This window comes from Carcharodon carcharias, chromosome 3 (assembly GCF_017639515.1).
Source record: "Carcharodon carcharias isolate sCarCar2 chromosome 3, sCarCar2.pri, whole genome shotgun sequence".
NCBI classification, from domain to species: Eukaryota; Metazoa; Chordata; class Chondrichthyes; order Lamniformes; family Lamnidae; genus Carcharodon; species Carcharodon carcharias.
This window is the reverse complement of record NC_054469.1, coordinates 180,645,729-180,669,331: the sequence shown is the minus strand read 5'-3', so window position 1 is coordinate 180,669,331 and position 23,603 is coordinate 180,645,729. Positions and strand designations below refer to the sequence as shown.

At 41.4% G+C, this 23,603-nt stretch overlaps 2 protein-coding genes across 2 annotated transcripts in view; both read left to right on the top strand.

Annotated features, from left to right (window-relative positions):
* gfod1 (glucose-fructose oxidoreductase domain containing 1) overlaps positions 1-2,265 on the top strand; it is a 231,103-nt gene extending 228,838 nt beyond the window's left edge. Inside the window, exon 3 of the mRNA XM_041183514.1 lies at positions 926-2,265. Coding sequence (XP_041039448.1) covers positions 926-1,060 — 135 coding nt within the window. The 3' untranslated portion in view covers positions 1,061-2,265. The remainder of the gene's footprint in view (positions 1-925) is intronic.
* smim13 (small integral membrane protein 13) lies at positions 1,457-22,687 on the top strand. The gene is made up of 2 exons (XM_041183517.1): positions 1,457-1,590; positions 21,781-22,687. The coding sequence occupies exons 1-2, from the start codon at positions 1,515-1,517 to the stop codon at positions 21,972-21,974; spliced, it is 270 nt and encodes an 89-aa protein (XP_041039451.1). The 5' UTR covers positions 1,457-1,514; the 3' UTR covers positions 21,975-22,687.
* Positions 22,688-23,603: the final 916 nt, after the last annotated feature.

Sequence of the window (23,603 nt, the reverse complement as noted above, 5' to 3'; positions counted from 1 at the left end):
ACCACTCCAGCACCCACGCACACCCAAGCAAAATATCGTACAGTATTTTACTCCTATTCGGGTCAGGTGTGCGTCCGCCCGCGGAACGAAAAATTATGCCCATAATCTTAAAATTAGCATGACGTCATTTAAGAGTGAAATCAGGAAATATATCTTCACTTGAAGTTTAGTGGAAATCTGGAATGCTCTCACCTAAAAGGCTGTGGATGCTGAGTCAATTGAAATTTTCAAGACCAGCATCAATAAATTATTTAGGTAAAGGCATCAAGGTATATAGATCAAAGGCAGCTAAGATGATTTGAGGTAGTGCTACCATGAATTAATTGAACAGCAGAAGATACTTGAGGAATTAAATTCCATAGAATATACAGCATTGAAACAGGCCATTCAGCCCAACTAATCTGCAACTGGAAAACATGATCACACAAGCTCCTCTGACCAACCATCATCTCACCCTCATGGCCCACTCATTTTCCTGTGAGACACTCCAAGAACAGTGAAAGGACTATATAAATGCAAGTTTTTCGTGTGTTAAGAATTCATACTAGTGAGAATGTTATTAGATTTGATATTTTCCAGAAACACAAGAGTGTAAATATTACGTTATATGAATAATCACTGTACAGCCCACGTTAACAAAAAGGTCCATAAGTTTGGCTGTGCTGAAGAATATACACCTGAAGCAAAATAGCCTGCCTTTTAACTTTTCTGATGTAGAATGACCTGCTTGTATTGCCAGCACTTTCTTTTGTCATTTTAGGTTTCCAGCATTTGCAGCTTTTCTTCGTTTTTATCCTTAATTTAGCCCAGATTGAGCGAGATATGCAGCAAGTTTACCATATTTTTCAGACTGAACAGTAGCTTCAGCCAATCAACTGGTAACCGTAGACTTGCTGGCACTCACCTCTCTCTTCTCCGTTGCTAGGACATTCTCCACGAACCTGCTGGAAAAACGCTTGTGCTGCTGACATCACTTAGCAACTGGACAACATTGAAAAACCAGATCATAGAAAGAAGACCATATTTAAAGACGTCAATTGAATATTCCAGCACTGAGTAAACAAGTGCTTTTTGTAAACCGGGGCCGAAAAATCAAACCATTTGTAAATTTAAATAACTCTGAATTTAAGGATTAGCTCTTTTTTTTGGTGCTTAGTGAATCAACCGGATTTGGCGCCGTCCTTGACCCCAGAAAGGGTTTCATGCTGGGAGTTGTAGTCTGGGCTTTGCCCGGCCTGGCCCGGGAGCCGCGCTGTCGTCGCAGTTTTAAAACTACAACCACCGGCGTTCCTCAGGGCGGCGCAGGCGCAGAGCGTCTGTCAATGTGATTGCAAAGATTGCGGAAAACTGTAATCGGTGTGCCCGAATCGTAGGGGCTAGTTGGTAGAGTGTTGTGGGTCGGCAGTAAGATCGGTCTGGCTTCTTGCCACCCTGAAGCCGATGTTGGGCCTAGTGGTATTGCTGAGTGAGTCCTGCAGCTATCACTGACACCGATACCCGCCTCCAGGCGCGCGATGTTACAGAGCATCGGTCTGACCCTGCTGGTCTTGGTCGCCACTCTCTTATGCGTCCTCTTGTTTATGCTTTTCGGTGAGTAAGAATCCTGCGGGGAAAAATAACATCGGCAGGTGATAGACCGCGTGGGCTTTAGGCACCTACGGTGCAGCTGCTCCGGGCAGTAACGCTTCACTTCATAAATCCTGAGACAAATTCTTCAAAATCAATATATTTTCTGTAAAAAGAAAAGTCGAGTTGCTTTTCTTCCCCCAAATACAAAGCAATATATAGATTAATAGTTGGTTTACAAACTTCAAATATGGCTTATTTATAATATCTGATAGTTAGGACTGCTTTACAAAAATATATTAATACATCTGAATTTTACAATTTTTTTCAATCCTACTTGGTACCTGGGAATGTTCATGGCCCCATCTGAGGTGGAGGGGTCCAGTGCCACATTTTCTTCTCAGGCCAGTAAACCTGCAGCAAAAGAACTCAGGTCTCTCAGCTGTTGAATGTCGGGCAGGTAAAGGAGAGGGATCATCATCATCATATTAATGCATTCAAATATATCAATTTGTTAGATCGATGTATCTTTTGTGCTTGAGTTGAGCCATAAATATCAATTTTTAATGTCTCTGTGAGCCCTTGGGTTAGCTATCACTGTACCTGTATCTTAATGTTGCTTATTAATATGTTTCTCTATATGTATATATCTGTTTATTAGCTTATAAGTTGTGTTGATAATAAATGTATTTATTTGCGTGTTGTGGTCAGTGCATTTCTGTGCCTCTCTGTCAGTTGTAAATGTAATTGTATGACATTTAATTCCCTAATCATTTCCAGTTTAAACATTTCTTATGGTTTGTGCACTGTCCTAATTGCCATCTTTTCTTTTCAATATCTCTGGGCTAATGAAGTCCCCCATCAGACTATATTTGGTGCCCTTGCCACCCTCAGCGCTTCTTCCAGTTGGTGTTCAATATGGAGGAGCACTGATTCATCAGTAGTAGATGGTAATCTGCAGGTGATTTCATTGCCCATGTTTGACCTGATGCCATGAGACTTCATTGGGTCTGGAGTCAATGTTGAGGACTCCCAGGGAAACTCCCCCCTGACTATTTACTACTGCGTGGTCACCTCTGCTGGGTCTGTCCTACTGGTAGAACAGGATATTCCCCAGGATGGTGATGGTGGAATCTGGGACAATGGTTGTAAGGTATGATTCTACGAGTTCTGTGAGTATAACTGTGTCAGGCTGTTGCTTGATTAGTCTGTGGGGCACCACTCCCAATTTTGACACAAGACATGTTAGTAGGCAGGATCTTGCAGGGTCAACAGGCCTGGTGTGGTGTGGTCATTTCTGGTGCCTACTTTGATGCTGGATAGTCCATCTGATTGTATGCCCCTTCAACTTTTCTGTAATGGTTTGGTGCAACTGAGTGGCTTGCTAGTCCATTTAAGAGAACAGTTAGGAGGCAATCACATTGCTGTGGATCTGGAGTCACATATAGGCCAGACCAGGTAAGGATGGCAGATTTCCTTCCCTAAAGGGCATTAGTGACCAGAACGATAGTTTCATGGCACCATTACTAAGACTAGCTTTCAATTCCAGATTTTTTATTAATTCATTGAATTCATTAATTTCCGTGGTGGGATTTGAACTTATGTTCTCAGAGTATTAGTTTGGGCCTCTGAACTACTGGTCCAGTGGCATTGCTGTCTCCCCTCACCATCTCTCCTAGTGTAAGGTAAAAGGAGATGGGACAAGTAAAGAAATAAATGATGGGTCTAGAGTAGGTGTAAATGGAAGTAGCAAAATCATCACCAAAAGCTGCCTGTGAAAAAAAATGGGAGCAGAGGTTATGATCTTGTTGAACACACTCTTGAGTCCTGAAGATTGTAAAGTGCCTAATTAAAAGATTATGTGCTGTTCTTCAAGCTTCATTGGAACAATGTAGGAGACCAAGGACAGAGAGGTCAAAATAGGAGTGGAGCAGAGAATTAAAATGACAGGCATTTTCCACAAATTCATCACCAACCTCCATTTGTTGTCTTCAGTATAGAGGAGACTACATTGTTAGCAGCAAATACAGTATAGTAAATTGAAAGAAGTGCAAGTAAATTGTTGTTTCATCTGGAAGGAGTGTTTGGGACCCTGGACATTGAGAAGGGTGGAGATAAAAGGGCAGGTGTTGCATCTCCTGTACTTGCATGTGAATGTGTTGAGGGAAGGGGAGAGGTTCTGGGGATGATAGAAGAGTGGACCAGAATATTGTAGAGGGAACAGTCCTTTCAGAATGCTGTCACGCAGGGGAGGCAAGGATGCGTTTCATGGTAGTATCATATTGGAGATGGCAGAAATGGTAAAGGCTGAATGTGGAGGCTGGTGGGTCAGAAACTGTGGACAAGGGGAACCCTATTGTGATTTTGATAGGGGTGGGAACAGAAGTGCAGGAAAGGGAATGAACACAGTTGAGGACCCTGTAAACTACCGTGAAGGGGAATCCTTAGTTGAGGAAAATGGAAGATATATTGAAAACACTGGTATGGAAGGTGGCAAGTCAGAATACATGAGACAGAGAAACTGGGAAAATGGAAGAAATGGGATGGAAGGAAGCAAGTGCAGTCAAGGTAGCTGTGGGCTTGTATAGATATTGGTTGATGGCCTATCCTTAGAAATGGAGACAGAAGTCAAAGAAAGGAAAGAGTCAAAGATGAGCCATGTGAAGGTGAGCAAAGGGCGGAAATTAGAAGCAGCGTTGATGAAATTTTGCATTGTTGGACGAGAAGGCAATGGCATTGATACATTCATCAGTGTACTGGAAAAAGAAGTGATGGAAGGGGCCTAATTAACATCTTTTATTTAGACCAAATGAGTAAAGTGAAAGGAGTGTTCAATGTGAGGCAGTGGAGGGTGGGGACTGGTTGGTCCCTCCATTTAAGGAGGGAATGCTCAGACTATCCTGGTCGGGGGTGGAGGTCTAAAGGGTTGAGACAGCCATGGTGAAAGGGAGATGGTTAGGGCCAAGAAACTGAAAATTGTTAAAGTGGTGGAGAGCATGGGAAGAGTCTTTGATGTAGTTATGAAGAGACAGAAATAAATCAGTTCTTTTAGAAGGAGAACAGGCTGAAATGATGGGTGTACCAGTGCAGTCCTGTTTGGGGAATCTTGGGAAGGAAGTAAAAGCAGACTGCGTGGTATCAGGAACTGAGGTTGGAGCCCTGGAAGGAAGATCCCCAATGGCGGTGAGGCCACTGACAGTTTTGGAAACAATGACTTGATGTTTGGTGAAGATGCCATGGTCCGGGGAGAGATAGGATTTTACAGGGTCCTCAACTGTGTTCATTCCCTTTCCTGCACTTCTGTTCCCACCCCTATCAAAATCACAATTGCTTAAAAAGTTGAGAGAGGTCAGTTTGCCAAAGATCAACATCACCCTTGTCAGCAAGTTTAGTGACAAGCTAAGATTGGACTGAGAGAATGGAGCACTGCAAGTTTGCATAGAGATAGGCTGGAATGAGTGAGGAGAGCAGAGAAATGAATGGCTAATGTCATGCTGGCTGTTCCCGATGAAAATATTTAGGCAGGATAAGAAGCCAGAGGGAGGGCTCCTGGTGGAATGAGAATCCTGAAAATGAAAGAAAGAAAGACTCCAGACCAAAGAAGTGGGCACTGAGTGAAGGTGATGAAGAAGAGCTCAGCGCATGATGTCATCAAAATTCAGGAAGGTGAGGGTGGAAGGGGAAGAAGCTGAGGCCTTTGCTGAAGATTTCAGATTTCCAGCATCTGCAGTATTTGTGTGATTGATAGATCTATCTATATATAATATACACACAGACTTATTTATTCCTCTGCTATATCACTATGTTTCTGTCTTCTGAATAGTGTATATTAACAACTTGAATTTAAATAGCATGTTTAATTTTAAAAAATGCTTCAAGGAAATGTAATAAAAAAGTGAACAACAGCCAAAAGAAATAGTAAGAAATGAAAAGCTTGGGGAAAGTGGTGGGTTTGAAAGAGGATCTTAAAGGAAGAGAGGGAGGTAGAAAGGCAGAGGTTTTGAAAAGGAGATAATTTCAAAGCTTGAGGCATAGGCAACTAAAGACATGGCCACTAATGGTGGGAGATAAACAAAGAGACTAGAACTGTAGGAAAGCAGAATTCTTGGAGAGCTCTGAGGTTGGCAAAGTTACAAAGGTAGGAACGGGTGAAGCTGCAAAACAATTTGAACACCAGGATGAGAATTTTTAATTTGAGGTGTTGAGAGTCAATGTAGGTCAGTAAAGAACAAGAGTAACGGATGTGTGGATAAGGCAGCAGAGTTTCGAATGAACTGAAGTTGAAGGTTAGGAGGCTTCCCAAGGGAGCACTGGAATAGTTGCATCTGCAGGTAATGAAGATATGGATCAGGTTTACACCTGGATTGGTGTTTCAATAACAAAGCATTCGTCATTCAACCACAATTAAATGTGCAAAAATGAAGGAAGGAGAAAGTGATTGTATTTTCTGATTCAGAGGATGGGATATCTATTCATTTTTTAACTTGAAGTGAAAATATATGGTTGAAGACTATATAGATTGTGGACTGTGTTAAACTGAAACCATTTATTTCTTTGAGAACTAGATACAGGATGCAACAAAGGTAGTGGAGGGGTCAAAAGAAATGCTAAAGAGACAGAGCTGGGCCAGCATACATGTGACAGTTGATCTCATGTCTACAAATGATATTACTAAGCATGTGGAGGAAGAAGCCAAGGATAGATCCTTTGAGGACTCTGGAGGCAGTGATACTTAGGTGGGTAGAGAAGCTAATAAAAGTGATGCTCTGGCTGTTACCGAATAGGTAAAAGTGGAACCAATTGAGAATAGCCCTACAGAGCTGAAAGAAGGGTTTGGAGGAAAATGTTGTGGGAAAGGTTGCAGGATGTTTAAGGAGGCCAAGGAAGGCTAATGCACCATGGTCACAGTCACTTTGGATATCATTCATGACTTTGGTTAAGGCTGTTTTGGTTATGTAGCAGGAGAGATTGAAAAGATTCAAACAGAGAGTACTGGGAAAGATGAACATGGATTTGGGAGGTGAAAACATGTTTAGGGACTTTGGCAAGGAAAGAGAGATTGGATGTGGGTGATAGTTTGCAAGGAATGAGGTGTCATTGATGGAGAGGAAAAAATTTACAATGCTAACTGGCAAGGGAACTTGGATGGCCAACAGTTGGAATCAAAGGGAATAGGAAATTTATTTCAATCTATATATGGATGCCCTGTGGCATTGTTTAAGATTAAACATACAAAATGATTTTAGTTTGTCTGTTTTAATTGTTGTTTTGAGCCTATTCTTTGTGGGTCTTCTGTTTTTGCAGCTCTGCTGTTTGTGTTTGTATTGTCGTCTCCTCCACGTTCCCCCCCCCGCCCCCCTCGCACTTTACTATGCCTTCATTTACCTATTATTTTGAAGCTCTGTTGCCGTTGAAAATTGTCCATGTGTGGGTTGTTAAGTTTGCTGAAAATCATGCAAGTGGCTTAAGTGGATGGGGAGTGACAGAGGTCTGGCAGGCCAATGTGAAAGTGAGCAGGTTATGAGTTGAGTTTATAAGACGTGACCAACAAGAGGGAAATGGGTGCCGCCATAGAAGCGGGCAAGTTGAGATTTCTGCGTCTGAGAAGAGACTGGGACATTGCCAAGCACTGCAGTACAGGATATGCTGAAATAAAAGCAGGCCAAAAGGCAGAAGAATGGGTTTGAGAGCTATGTGTATGCAAAGACACTGAGACGGTAGTGAGCCTTAAACAACCAAAAATCCAGGGCAGGAGAGCATAGACAAGATGATAAAAAGCGCAAGCAACTAATTAAGTTAAATTAAATAATGTAAAATACAAAATAAAAATGAAAAGAAACTTGTGGTTTAAAACTTGCCTACTAAAAGCATGCAAGCAATGGATTTTGAAAAAACTCTTCTAAAATTTGACGTAGGAAGCCATCTAATGGTCAGAGCATACAGTTACTTTCATGAGATTCACATTGGAAAATTCAATAGGAAATGTGGACTTAAAAAAAAATGAATTGCATTTATATAATGCCTCTCATCAGCCAGGATGACCCAAAGCCAATTAAGTGCTTTTGAAGTCACTGTTGTAATGTAGGAAATATGGCAGCCAATTTATGCACAGCAAGGTCCCATACACAGCAAGTAACCACGAACCTCAATTGATACTGATCAGATAATCTATATTTAGATGTTGTTTGGAGGGTAACTATTGGGAATGTATAATATGAGAAATTGACAAGCCAAAGTGATAACAGGAAGTATTGTTTGTAGACAGGAAATGGGTGCAGACATACTAGTTTTTATGTGCATAGATATTTGCCTGATTACATCTATATGTTACCTTATTTGTACCTTATTTGTCCATTGATAGCTGTTCTGAAATCTTACTCAACATTACTCTGTGAGAATTGGAGGATATGCTGTTTGATTAAAAATAGGGACGCATTATGTTTTGGGGTTTTATCCTAGATTATTTTAGCTCCTGTATTTTAGACCACTTTCATGACTGAGTCCAAACTTACCACACCTTTCAGAAAGTCTACCCCTACCTCAGATAAGCATTTGGTAACATGCATGGATAATGCAACAGGAAATACTGTCTGGGGATTGCTTTTAGCTGTTGTACATTCTTAGTCCACTCTGCAAAAGAAATAGATCACCAGATCAGACTTTGTTTTAAGTTTCAAATATCAAGTAGATTTTTTGTACAAAAGGTGAAGCAACACAGAAGTAAAACTCCCAGATGCCATTATATATTTGGTAAACAATCTTCCTTTATCTCCTTGATAGGAAAAGCTAATAGATTAAAACTCTAAGGAAGAAGTTACTTGTAAATTACTATTAAGCAATATGCAATGATCTTTTCATTAAATTTCTTAAGATTCTGGTAAATCAAACTGGGATATTTGTTTCAAACTGATCCTTTCAAACTTTACTCCCCAAAAATATTTTTAGATTTGAATGAAACAACTTTTTTTACATTTTGCAATTTTGAATATCCCACTGTTCTGATATAAAAAGAGAGAAAGCTAAGTACAGGCTAAATTCGATTATACAACGTTATTTACTTATAATTGATTTCTCTCTCCAGCCTGTAATTAACAAAACTTGTAATGTTTCTTTACAAGTTTTTTTTTTCCAATGACTGGATCTAAAAGGACAGGTATTAATTCTAATAATTGTATGTTGAGGAAGAATGAGTCTGAAGCTAGCCTGTATCTAAAAACAGGATTATTTCCAGGAGAAAAAAGCAAAATCACAGACTCTCCCAGTTCCTGCCAGCCACTGAGTGAACTGGTTACATACTCTTACAAGGATTCCCTAATCCTTCCCCAGTAGGGACAGAGTGTTTTATTACAAATTTAAAGCATGCATTTCATTGAAACATAAATTCAACATTAACAGATTCCCTTTTTTTTGAAAACTGCATTTAATTTTCAGAGAAATAAAAAAACTGAAGACAGAAAAATTTCCAAAACAAACACTCACATCCGGAGTTGTCCTTCTTCCAATGCCCCCAACAATTTTTACTGCAAACATTCCTTTTAGTGAAACAGTCTGATAACTGATGACTTGTATCAACTCAGTGGAGCTTAGAGAATTCCTTTCCCTCCACCATTTGTTTTAGACTTGCAGTACCAATTTTATGATTTTTTTTTTTTGCTTACAATCTTAGTGAAATGTATGTTATCCCAAAGGGATCGATTGTCAATAGAACACTCTACTTCTTTCATCATTTCTCCCATATTGTATTTCCCCTAATGTTTGAGAAAAAAATGCCATGACAACCAACTATTGCGAGTATTTCTGCAGCCAGGGTGCTTTTTACTACTTGCCTTATTTGCTTGGCTTCCCAAGCCAAAGGACAACCCTTTCTATTTTCAGCCACAAGAAATATTATAAAATCTACTGCACTTGGAAACCCATCAAAAAAGTTTGCGTGAGAGGCAAGAACACTCCCAATTTTATATTCTTAGGATCAGCCAAAGATGGAAACTTGATTAAACATTTCTCCATCTTTAAATGTTTTGTTCACCCATAAGATATCCTGGACCTTGAGATATTTCATTGCAGTATTCAGCTCAAGAACATCAGAACTTGCATCCGGCCTTGTCAGAGTGCTCAGCCAGTTTAACTGCCCAACTAGACATCGCAGCTGTTCTATCTCATTCTTGGAAGCGCAGCATCTTTTTTGCGAAGACTTAGCCCGACTGACTGCAATAGGGCTAACACTTTCTAAATACGATTGCTGATGCAAAGTAATCTCAGACCTATACTGTTTTATTTCTAATCCAATATATTTAAAGGCCTCATTCGCCTAACTCCCAACTTTTAAAGTCTGTCCTAATTTTGTCAATAACTCTTTTTTGAAACTTACTAGTGCCATTCCATAGGAAGTCAACGTGCATTAAGACGTTGCCTGCCAGTTTCCCAACATGGTGCCAGTAAAATATGGCAGTATCTGCCTTCAGTTGAAGACAACCAACTTTAACAACACCGATTGAACTGAAAAGTACCACACTCTAGAAGCATTGTTTAAACCATATGCGCACTTATTCAATTTCCAAAGTTTTCCCTCCACCTCTGGCGCCTCCTTTAGGAAGTTTGAGAAACACTTCCCTCTGGAGGTGATCCCTTGCAGAATTGCAGCTTTTATATCTATTGACTTACACTCCCATGAAAACGTTGCCAAAAGGACCAAAAAAATTTTTTCAAAATTACCTTCCCTGCTGTTGGCAAGTTCACTCAGATTTCTTTATCTGTTAAGCATCCTTCAAAGCCACTAACCTAGCCTTGGCCTTATTAGTGCCATCTGGTGGGATCTTTTCCATTCAGACCCACCTATGTGATTAAGCTGGCTGACCCCTATTTGGGACTTCTGAATACATAACAAACTCCCTCCAACTGTCCAACTCCCTCTTTTTAGCCTCCCATATGGCTTTATCCCATAACACATCAGCTGTTTCAAAAACCTCTTGGTCATGGAGACTCCTGCTTCTGCTACGTTGTCGTAATGATTCAGCATTCTCCACTGTACTATGTCATCTAGTCAGGCTGCGACCCTTACTTGCCTGCTTAAGTCTTTCCAGGCTCCTATTATTAGATCCCCTGCTTACCCCATTAGAGGCTCTATCCACTGTATCTGGATGCTTCCTCACCTGTGATTCATCACCCTACCCATCACTGTAACTTGGGCTACACTTCCTTATTTTCCATTCTTGTACTCCATTTTCCCAGTCCATGGCCTTCACCGCTTGTCCAAAATCCTGGAAATTCAGTCAATTCTTATATTTTCCAGTAGATTTTCCTGCCCATCCCATTTTTGTCGCATTCCTCCTGTTATCCGATCCTTCCGGACGATACAATACCCGGGAACCCAGTTTGGGCAGTTGACCTCTGGACAAAATAGCCCCTTCCTGTTTATCACAATCTGATTTTCTACCGATATTAACTCCTGATCCATTGCATCTTGTCCCTCTGACTCTGCCCTACAATTGAGTTTTCGATGCACATAGTGCTTCGTCATCTTCTATCACATTGTCAGTATTTGCAAATTCATAATTCATTCCAACGACCCATGAAAAGTTGACTTTTATTGTTTGATTTCTACGTTGAATAATCACGGTTTTCCCTTCACGCCTTATAACTTAGCCTGGGCTATTCCATTCCCTTTGCCCCTCACTCTTATAGTACACCAGATCACCTGAAATAACTTCTACCTTAGAAGGTCTTATGCGGTGTCACAGTGCTCTTCTAATTCTGCCTTGAAGAAAGCTTTCTTATCTGCATGCAGGGCATTTAAGTGGACAGAACAAACAGAGCTAATGGTAGTTCCTTCAAGAGCAGATGAAAGCATCCGATAGCACTGAAAGCAACTTAGGATTCCTCCGATACACCAGCTGGTATGGGCTATACCCCCTGCAACCATTTGTAAAGAGGTTTTGTATGCACTGCCCATGCCAACACCATTTGCAATTTCAGTCCAGTTGATCGGCCAGTATTTTACGCCACATGTTGTCTATCACTGCATGATCGCTCAACCACAAACCATTGCTGAACGGGCTCTCGGCCACAGTATGCATAACTATGGTATTCAAATTTTCACACATCCAAAAATTCCTTATTCGCAAATCCCCCTCCATTATCAGTCAGGAATGTCATTGGTGTTCCTAATCCGATAGCCATCCACTTCTCCGTGACCTTATCGAAAATGGTCTGTTTGTCCTTAGCATGTACTACTGCAGATATGGTGACCAGACTTAGCCTATCTACAAAGCATAGAAAAAAAAAACCCCGATCCTTGTCCCATACTTTTAAGCCCACTGCCACTGCACCGTTAAATTCTCTGTGACTTGCTCAATAAGGTTGTTGTGTTCTTTATCAACCACTCCAGCATCCTGTAGTAGAGCTTTTAGGTTTTGTGGCACTGGATGTGCAAATTGTCTATGCAGCTTCCAAATAACCTTTTTGTCCACCAAACTTTTATCACAAGAAGTTAACAAGACTGCCTGAACTCTTTGACAAAAATACCTTGCCTCCTAAATGGCAGGCAGTAATGGCCTGACTGAGTACAATGTAGATCCACAGTTTTCTTGAACACAATCGCTTTGCCTGTCATCAGTGCTTTTTCTCAATCAAAGATCTGCTTAACAATAGAAGTATCTCACCAGAGACCACACCAGTACTGATGAAGAGACTGGTCCCAGTTATCCTGCGAGAGAGATCTACTGTTTTGGAAGACATCCCCAAACCTTCCATTCTCCTACCTTTCAGCTGATCTGCCTCATCAAGAGACTCCAGGTAGTAGTTAAGCCAATTCACCCCACACACCATGGAAGTGCAACCACTATCTAAAACTGCGCAGCTGAATGAATCAGCCATCAAAATACTCATCACTGGATTCAAACTCCCAGTGACCCACACAATTCCTTTATGGCAGTTACCATCATCATTTTCAGCCTTGGAATTATCTGTCTCATGCTTTATTTTAAAAACACGATTCTTTCACTGCGTAATGATACTTAGAATCACACCATATAACTATTTCCCATTCATTCTCAGGTTCAGGCACCCACGGTTGCCGTCCCAGACCCGCTTTTTGTTTCGACTATCAAATTGGCTCAGAGTACCACCATCTTCAGACTGCCTATCAGGAACCCCATCTTTGTACAGAATCTGAGCTTAATATTTTGTCGATCTCTAAATTCAGCCAACGTGGAATTCTCCATCCTTTGCTTTACCTCCAAGTTGCCTGTATTTGATAGGAAAGTAGCTGGAAATGACTGTTTAGCCAAAATATTTTTTTTAGCAGCCATTTGGTCTAGGAGAGAGTCTTTCCCATGGAATTGAACCCCGTCAATACCAAGAGTCTGTTAACATGAGAAATGCATGCACAATCGAGTAAATTAAATGCCAATACAGACTCCAAGATTTCAATGTTAAACATTTTAAATCTCTTTTATCACTGATCAAAGCCCATAATATATTCCTACATGGACCGATCATCTGTTTTCTTAAATCTATCAAAGGCTGACCATGCTCCATATGTTTCCAACAAGTCATCCTTTTTGTCAAACTTATCGAAAAACTCTAATAGAAAGGCCATTCCCTCTTTGGTGTCCAAGCCATCCATGTCCAATGACAAAGCAATATCTTTCTTCTTTTGAGGCAACAAAGTAATCAACTTCATTTTTTCCATTGCTGATATGGTTCCGCCTCTGAAAAAAATCAGCTGATAGCCAAAGCCTGAGATTTTGCAACATCCTTCTGCCATTCTGTAGCTGAGTTTGTCAGCACCAGTTTGCTTCTTTTTTTCCCCGAGGATAGAGACGAAAACTTCTTATTCAGCAACCAATCACCAAAGCTAAAACAGAATTACCTGGAAAAACTCAGCAGGTCTGACAGCATCGGCGGAGAAGAAAAGCGTTTTCTTCTCTGCCGATAAAGCCAGACCTGCTGAGTTTTTCCAGGTATTTTTGTTTTTGTTTTGGATTTCCAGCATCCGCAGTTTTTTTTTGTTTTAGTCACCAAAGCTTAAGTTCACCCTCTACTACCATGTTAATTCCAATAATTTTATGTTGAGGACGAATGAATCTGAAGCTAGCCTGTACCTTTACAACAGGTTTATTTCCAAGACAGCAGACTCTCCCTGTTCCTCCTAGGCACTGGTTTATATATTCTTTTAATGATTCCCTAATCCTTCCTCAATTGAGACGGCTGTGCTTAATTATCAATTTAAAACATGTATTTCATTGCAACACAAATTTGACATTAACATTATTTTTGTCAGCGTTATTAACAAAGCGTGATAGAAAAAGTATTTTAAATAATACACATAATCACTCCAAAATATTTTTTTCTTCCCTTCTTCTTTAAATTAATCTTAATGTGATAAAAATTCTGTAATCACACTTGTTCGAAGTTTAGCGCACTCAAAATTGCCAATGCTTCAATTGTTGTTGTGAATAGTTGGGAAACTTTGAACTAATGTAACCTTGGTACAAAAAAAGTAGAAATCTGCTTCTGAAAATAAACCACACGTTCAATGCTATGGTTCAAATAGGCATTGAATGTTTCCTGCGATAATAGGGGACTGTACGCTATTTAAAGTTTGCAACTATATATGAAATAACATGCATGTTATAATTACTGAGCTGCCCTGTACTGCCTAATCCTGGATTGCAGGCTAAATGCACACTATGGGCTGTTCCCTCAGCTAATAGAATAGGTAGGTATCATGATTCAATAATCTTTCTATAGGTGCATATTATTAAAAAAAGACTTGCATTTATATAATGCCTTTCATAATCTCAGGACATCTCAAAGCACTTCACACCCAATGAAATACTTTTGAAGTGTAGTCACTGTTATAATAGAACATGAAAAGATTTATCGCACAGAAAGGAGCCATTCAATCCATCATTTTGGAAACATGGCAGCCAATTTGTGCACAGGAAGGACCCACAAATAGCCAATTTGTGCACAGCAAGCATCCACAAAAAGCAATGTGATAATGACCAAATTAACTACAGGATAAATATTCACTAGGACACTGGCGATAACTCTTCTTCTAAGTAGTGTCATGGGATCTTTTACATACACTTGAGAGAGCAGCCTGGACCTTGGTTCAATAGCTCAACCAGAAGACAGCATCTCCAGTAGTTCAGCAGTCCCACAGTACTGAGTGTCAGCTGCAAAAGAACTGTTGATTAAAATCTGCTTTCCTTTAACCTTTCTTTTTGCTAGTTTAAATGCAGTTAACTTTCAAGTTTATTAGGTTTAGGTACGATGAGACTTATAATCAGCTTATTACACCTGACTACTGTTCAGAAAATAGGGTCAGAGTTGGGAATTATTCTGATTTATATTTCTCCCTATATTGCTTAGACCAAGACCAATTGTAGGGTCCCTACTGCCACACTGGCTGAGTGAGATAAATTAACTGTCCAGATGAGGGTTTCAAATAGGAATCTTCTTGGTCTGCATGACCCATTATCACACTGAGTTGGAGATATACCCAAATAAGGCTTTGGAAATGTCTTGAAAGTATGATGAATGTTAACATGTTCAATATTTGTAGCATATCATAATGCTGTATAGTTGCCAACATAAATTTTTTGAACAGATGCCCAATTTTTCTGGGCTTTCCTTGGGATTTTTGCACAGTGGTGGAGGTGTGAAGGGTGGTTGGAGTGAGGGGGCAGAAGAACAGTTTGCTTTTTGGGCAGGCTAAGTTGCCCCATGATTCTGTATGGTTCATTTCTTCTGTGCATGCACCAGATAATCAGCTAGACCACCTAACAAATAGTGCAAATAAGGGTTGATTGGCAACTAAGATTAATTATTCTAACCAGTAACCTTTGGTTGAAAGTACAAGAACTAGCAAGGAATAGTTATTAGTGCACAGTTTTTTTTTAAATGAGTAGAAGTTTGAATATTGCAGAATGGGGGTTGTTTCTTGGATTTCAAACTGTCTAAGAATAGACCATTGATTGTGGAGGAAAAAAAGTAACATTTGAAATTGGCAGGACAAGTTCATGGATTCATCCAGCGCCCACAGACATTTACACCTGTGAAGAGCTTAAGGACTAATGTCCTGGAAGTTACAACAGAAGCCACACGAGCACCAGAGTTGTAATTGAGCAGGAAATCAGGATACTGAAGATGCAATTCAATAAAATGGACAAATCTGGGATTACCTTCAGATTGCAACAGACAGGTTTCCAGAACAGTAGTGGTTTGCTGCACCTTGCACACCATTGTGAAGCAACAAAGAATGGAGCTCCAGGAGGAGCATCTTCAGAGGAAGAGGAGGAGGAGATGGGTTGGGAGGAGAACTCCAGATCTGAGGCATTTGGTTGCAATCAGTGGTGTGGAATGAAACCAAGACCTGATTTTTGGAGCATCTGGCAGGAGGGGGAATAAAAATACATTTTAAATTTGAAAATATAATGTTGATTGTACCCAAATAAAATGTCCCTTAAATCCAATGAAAAACAAAATAGCATACAGTTCCAGGTGAATCAATTACAGCGCTACCTAGTGGCTGAAGTCCTGTAATCAAAGTATGGCAGTCCATTGCTTCCATTGATGAAATGTAATACACTGGGAGTCCTACATGTAAATTCAATATTTCCATTGTAAGCATTGAGATGACAAGGGGCTATGTTGTGGACTCTTAGCAAGAACCATCACATAGGCAAAGTTTGCACTTCACATGCCAGGCAATCTCCAACAAGAGGGAATCTATCCATCTTCCCTTGATGTTCAATGGCACTGCCATCACTGACTCCCCCAGCATCAAGATCTTGTGGGGTCACCATTGACCAGAAACTTAACTGGATCAGCTATATAACTACTGTAGCTACAAGAGCAGGCCACAGGCTGGGAATTCTGCAGGGAGTGACTGGCCGCTTGACTCCCCAAAAAGCCCGTCCACCATGTACAAGGCACTTAAGGAGTGTGATGGAATTTCCCCCACTTCCCTTGATGAGTGCCACTCTAATAATACACAAGAAGCTTGACATCATCCAGGACAAAGCAACCCACTTGATTGGTAACAAAAACAGAATTACCTGGAAAAACTCAGCAGGTCTGGCAGCATCAGCGGAGAAGAAAAGAGTTGACGTTTCGAGTCCTCGTGACCCTTCGACAGAACTTGAGTTTGAGTCCAAGAAAGAGTTGAAATATAAGCTGGTTTAAGGTGTGTGGGGGGGGGGGCGGAGAGAGAGAGAGAAGTGGAGGGGGGTGTGTGGTTGTAGGGACAAACAAGCAGTGATAGAAGCAGATCATCAAAAGATGTTAACAACAATAGAACAAAAGAACACATAGGTGTTAAAGTTGGTGATATTATCTAAACGAATGTGCTAATTAAGAGTGGATGGTAGGGCACTCAAGGTATAGCTCTAGTGGGGTTGGGGAGAGCATAAAAGATTTTAAGATATTTAAAAATAATGGAAATAGGTGGGAAAAGAAAAATCTATATAATTTATTGGAAAAAAAGGAAGGGGGAAACAGAAAGGGGGTGGGGATGGGGGAGGGAGCTCACGACCTAAAGTTGTTGAATTCAATATTCAGTCCGGAAGGCTGTAAAGTGCCTAGTCGGAAGATGAGGTGTTGTTCCTCCAGTTTGCGTTGGGCATCACTGGAACAATGCAGCAAGCCAAGGACAGACATGTGGGCAAGAGAGCAGGGTGGAGTGTTAAAATGGCAAGCGACAAGGAGGTTTGGGTCATTCTTGCGGACAGACCGCAGGTGTTCTGCAAAGCGGTTGCCCAGTTTACGTTTGGTCTGTCCAATGTAGAGGAGACCACATTGGGAGCAACGAATGCAGTAGACTAAGTTGGGGAAATGCAAGTGAAATGCTGCTTCACTTGAAAGGAGTGCTTGGACCCTTGGACGGTGAGGAGAGAGGAAGTGAAGGGGCAGGTGTTGCATCTTTTGCGTGGGCCTGGGGTGGTGCCATAGGAGGGGGTTGAGGAGTAGGGGGTGATGTAGGAGTGGACCAGGGTGTCCCGGAGGGAGCGATCCCTACGGAATGCCGATAGTGGGGGGTGAAGGGAAGATGTGTTTGGTGGTGGCATCATGCTGGAGTTGGCGGAAATGGCGGAGGATGATCCTTTGAATGCGGAGGCTGGTGGGGTGATAAGTGAGGACAAGGGGGACCCTATCATGTTTCTGGGAGGGAGGAGAAGGCGTGAGGGCGGATGCGCGGGAGATGGGCCGGACACGGTTGAGGGCCTTGTCAACGATCGTGGGTGGAAAACCTCGGTTAAGGAAGAAGGAGGACATGTCAGAGGAACTGTTTTTGAAGGTAGCATCATCGGAACAGATGCGACGGAGCCGAAGGAACTGAGAGAATGGGATGGAGTCCTTACAGGAAGCTGGGTGTGAGGAGCTGTAGTCGAGGTAGCTGTGGGAGTCGGTGGGTTTGTAATGGATATTGGTGGACAGTCTATCACCAGAAATTGAGACAGAGAGGTCAAGGAAGGGAAGGGAAGTGTCAGAGATGGACCACGTGAAAATGATGGAGGGGTGGAGATTGGAAGCAATATTAATAAATTTTTCCAAGTCCCGACGAGAGCATGAAGCGGCACCGAAGTAATCATCTATGTACCGGAGAAAGATTTGTGGAAGGGGGCCGGAGTAGGACTGGAACAAGGAATGTTCCACATACCCCATAAAGAGACAGGCATAGCTGGGGCCCATGCGGGTACCCATAGCCACACCTTTTATTTGGAGGAAGTGAGAGGAGTTGAAGGAGAAATTGTTCAGCGTGAGAACAAGTTCAGCCAGACGGAGGAGAGTAGTGGTGGACGGGGATTGTTCGGGCCTCTGTTCGAGGAAGAAGCTAAGGGCCCTCAGACCATCCTGGTGGGGGATGGAGGTGTAGAGGGATTGGACGTCCATGGTGAAGAGGAAGCGGTTGGGGCCAGGGAACTGGAAATTGTTGATGTGACGTAAGGTGTCAGAGGAATCACGGATGTAGGTGGGAAGGGACTGGACAAGGGGAGAGAGAAGGGAGTCAAGATAACGAGAAATGAGTTCTGTGGGGCAGGAGCAAGCTGATACGATCGGTCTACCGGGGCAGTTCTGTTACTCCTCAACCCTCTCCTATGGCACCACCCCATGCCCACACAAAAGATGCAACACCTGCCCCTTCACTTCCTCTCTCCTCACCGTCCAAGGGTCCAAACACTCCTTTCAAGTGAAGCAGCATTTCACTTGCATTTCCCCAACTTAGTCTACTGCATTCGTTGCTCCCAATGTGGTCTCCTCTACATTGGACAGACCAAACGTAAACTGGGCAACCGCTTTGCAGAACACCTGCGGTCTGTCCGCAAGAATGACCCAAACCTCCCTGTCACTTGCCATTTTAACACTCCACCCTGCTTTCTTGCCCACATGTCTGTCCTTGGCTTCACTGGAACAATGCAGCAAGCCCAACGCAAACTGGAGGAACAACACCTCATCTTCCGACTAGGCACTTTACAGCCTTCCGGACTGAATATTGAATTCAACAACTTTAGGTCGTGAGCTCCCTCCCCCATCCCCACCCCCTTTCTGTTTCCCCCTTCCTTTTTTTCCAATAAATTATATAGATTTTTCTTTTCCCACCTATTTCCATTATTTTTAAATATCTTAAAATCTTTTATGCTCTCCCCACCCCCACTAGAGCTATACCTTGAGTGCCCTACCATCCATTCTTAATTAGCACATTCGTTTAGATAATATCACCAACTTTAACACCTATGTGTTCTTTTGTTCTATTGTTGTTGACATCTTTTGATGATCTGCTTCTATCACTGCTTGTTTGTCCCTACAACCACACACCCCCCTCCACTTCTCTCTCTCTCTCCGCCCCCCCCCCCACACACCTTAAACCAGCTTATATTTCAACTCTTTCTTGGACTCGAACTCAAGTTCTGTCGAAGGGTCATGAGGACTCGAAACGTCAACTCTTTTCTTCTCCGCCGATGCTGCCAGACCTGCTGAGTTTTTCCAGGTAATTCTGTTTTTGTTTTGGTTTTCCAGCATCTGCAGTTTTTTTGTTTTTATCACTTGATTGGTACCCCATCTACCACCAATAAACATTCACACCTTCCACCACCAGCTCACAGTGGCAGCAGTGTGTACCATCTACAAGATGCACTGCAACATCTCACCAAGACTGCTTCGATAGCATCTTCCAAACACACAACCTCTACCTAGAAGAAAAGGCTAGTATGTGCAGTACCACCTCAAGTTCCCCTCCTGTCACACACCATTCTGACTTGGAAATATATCATTTGTTCCTTCATTGTTGCTTGGTCAAGATGCTGGAACTCCTTTCCTAAAAGCACAGTGGGTGTACCTACATCATATGGACTGCAGCGGTTCAAAGGACAGCTCGCCATCACCTTCTCAAGGGCACTCAGGGATGGGCAGTAATCGCTGGCCTTGACATTGATGCTCACATCCCATGAGTGAGAACCAGTGAGACCATCATATGCATAACAACTTAAAGCTGAAAACTATGTTAGGTCAATTAAGATAGCAGGAATCAGCCAAGCCTGGCAAAATTGTTAAGTATTAAGTATGTCTGCCATTTATTATGACCTAACCGTAATAAAGTTTTTGAATTGCTTTCTATCAATTGGTAGAAGACCACACATTACCCTTTACAGCCTAGCTTTTATTTGGAGTAATTTATTTACTCCTGACCTTGCATGGAATCTAATTGTTCAGTGCATGTACATGTCATCATGCCTAGAATGCACTTTCTGTAACTCAAGGTAACCAAAGGAAATTCTCATTTTTGTTTCTTTTAAAAGGGGCAGACAGTCCCCAACAGTGAATACCAAACTTCCGAATTTTCACTTTTCATCCCCCATGAGGAGTAAGCTCTCCAAAAACCCTAGAGAAGGATGTCATAGAGAGTGTTTTGATAGGGAATTGGAAAAGCAGGTGCCATTCGTCAGTTTATGATGATGTTCTGCTTCTCATACTTCTGATCATCTGCATCCTGATTAATTGTCAGCAAACAATATTTTGAAATTCTTATGTCACCCTGATTGAAAATAGCACTTGAACTCTGCCCCCTCTCCCATCTTAACTTCTCACATTATTTTAACTGGTGATATAATACTAAATTATTGGAGTAGTAAGCCAGAGAAGGTGAGCTCAAATCCCACCAGAGCAGTATTTGAAATCAGGTTCAAAGGAAATCTGGAAACAAAAAGCAGGTATCAGTTGATGTGATAGATTGTTCTAAAAATCCAAGTGGTTCACCGATGCCTTTTAGGAAAGGAAGCTTCTCATGCTTGATGGGTCTGGTTTATGAGAGACTCCAACAAAGTGGTTCACTTTTAACTACTCTATGAAGTGATCTTGTAAGTCATTCAGTTGTATAAAACTGCTGCCAGCGGTTTAGGAAGATCAACCCACCACCTCCATGGGTAAACTAAGCAAGGACTTTAAATGCTTGCTAGCTATACCCGCATCCGGAGAATGAATTTTTTTTTAAATGATAATCTTGCTGACTGATGTGTCAGGATACGTTGCCCTTCGACTGAAGAGCCAGCGGATCCACATCTTGCTGATCGTGATTTCTGCTACAACAGTGACTGTCATGAGGAGTGCGGTAACTATTGTTCTTTCTACGATGAAACTTGTGATTTAATTGGCTGGTTTACAGGCATTGTCCCAAAATTCTACCAGGCTGCCCAAAATGTGGAGTGTGGATAGAGGGGTGTGATCATCCACTTTGAACTAGTACTTTGGTGGGGTGCAGATAGCTCTGAGTAAATTCACGATTTCAGCCAGTCAGGGTGCAAATTGGAGAACAGGACAAATTTTGCCAATGTCAAGTGGCAAATATGAGGGTTCCAATAGCAAATATGAGGGTTGAGGGTACCTTAAAGATTCCCAGGCAAGTGCCCCATTAATAGTTCACTAGGGAATAGGGTTCAAAGATGAAATTAAATTGTTATTTCCAAGAGCAGACAGAAATAGGCGAACAGCCTCCTTCTGTGAATTTGAATCATATACTGAAGGCAATTGTACATTGTCATGCCTTACCCGGTCTTTAAGACATCAATAACATCTCTAGTTACCCTATAGTTCTGCTGCAATTGGGTTACAAACACATATTCTGTAAATGCAGCATGTGTTATAAATCATAAGTATTCTGAGTAGTTGGTTCTCACTGTCTTGATTAACCAGTGGTTTTTGATTGCTTTGCAGGTTGGTATGTGGTGTGGCAGCTGTTTCTGTCCAAGTTTAAATTCCTTCGTGAACTTGTAGGTGACACCAGTTCACTGCAGGGAGATACTGAACCATCAGAGACTGAAACCGTAGGGGACTTGCCACCCATACCTCTACGCCACAGACCCAAATCAGCACGTGTACGGAGGGCACCAATCGAAGGAACAACATAGAGAACCAAATTGGAGCTTTGCTCCGTTTATTTGAAATAATTCATCGGCTTTTAAGCTCCATTACAATCTATGATTGACTTGCCGTGCTTTATAATTTAATGATTGACTTGCTAAAACTACATTCTCTTGGAATTGAAGAATTTTAAAGCTTTTGGGTCTCACAGAAATGCATGGAGCTAGTTTAATTTACCAGTGTTGCATCATCTAATTTTCTCGCAGTGCTGAGAAAATCAGTTTGCTTATGAGTTGGCAAGTCACTTGGTCCTAGATTACTTAGGTGCTTGAGTCCTGGATCAAATAGCACCACCAACTGTAATCTAAGTTTTATTGAATATGTTTCTGGTTTGTGAATTACTGAATTACTGAACTAAGTAATAAGTTTATGGTATGAAGTAGCACTTTTCAATATGTATATTATTTGAATCTTGCTTTAGGTGCTTCCAATTTATTTTAAAACTTTTCACATAATTATGAAAAAACACATTGAACATGTTTACATTATAGGTATTCCTTTTTCTACTGCATCTTTCCTGCTTTAACATGTCAATAGAAACAAGCTGACCTGCTTTCATATAGATTAACAATATAAGAGCTACACACCTCTTGGGATGGGATTTCAACTTCTACTACCCTGTAGCTGACATACTGATATTTATTAGATTCCCTCCTTGTTTCATCAGTTACACTATGGCTATTTTTTATAGATTTCTGAAATTTTTGCAATGTTCGCCCATTTTTGGCAAACCCTGCCCCCCCCCCCCACCCGTTTCTGAACAAAACAATGTTCGCTGTAAATTGTGTAGGGGATTTCTTAACATATTTATGCAGATTGAGGCTGTTTTATTTGCGTATTGCTTTCTTTGGGCATCGCACTGTCATTTTCACCTTTTGAGAGCAAGGTTCAAATTGTAGCCAGTATGGTAGGGCGACAGTAACAAAGGTCCGAAGTGAAAAAAATGCTTGCCAGTTCAAGGCTGACAGCAGGAATAACTGTTGTGGAAAATAGAAACATTTTCAACTCTGGTGGAAGGGTGATCTTTTGAGGTTGATTCACACTATTAAACAGAGTGGCAGGAGTTTTGCTTAGCATTAGTCTGTGCAGTACTGACTTAGAAATGTTTGGTGCTAATTCTGGGTGCCTATAATGGAAAATTTCCATTTCACAGCACTGAGTGCAGAGATTCACTCCCCCCACCACCCCCCCGCTGAAAAATAATAATGTTGGAACTACCCTTATTTATCGTAAACTACTGTGTTCCTTCCAGGCATTATAGGGTTATGGTATTGACCAGGCTGCTCTCATGGACCTGTGCATGAAAATAGCATTTTAGGAGTTCATCTGAAAATTAAGGAATAAGAAGTGGGATGAGGTAAGTGGGAGTGGGTAAAGAACTGAGATTGTTGATTTTAAAATGGGAAAAATAGGCAGGTCTTGCTTAGAGTTGATTTTTCCAGTGAGTTTGCAGCGGTTAGTTTCAGAGTTTCAGTTTATAATTGTCCTTTGGGGCCAGGCTGTATTGGGTGGCTTTTTTGTTTTTATTCCATATACTGTATAGTCTTTTAATACATCCACAAATTACCTCTCTGAAGCATCATGGCAGGATAATATTTGTTTTATTTCTTGAATGG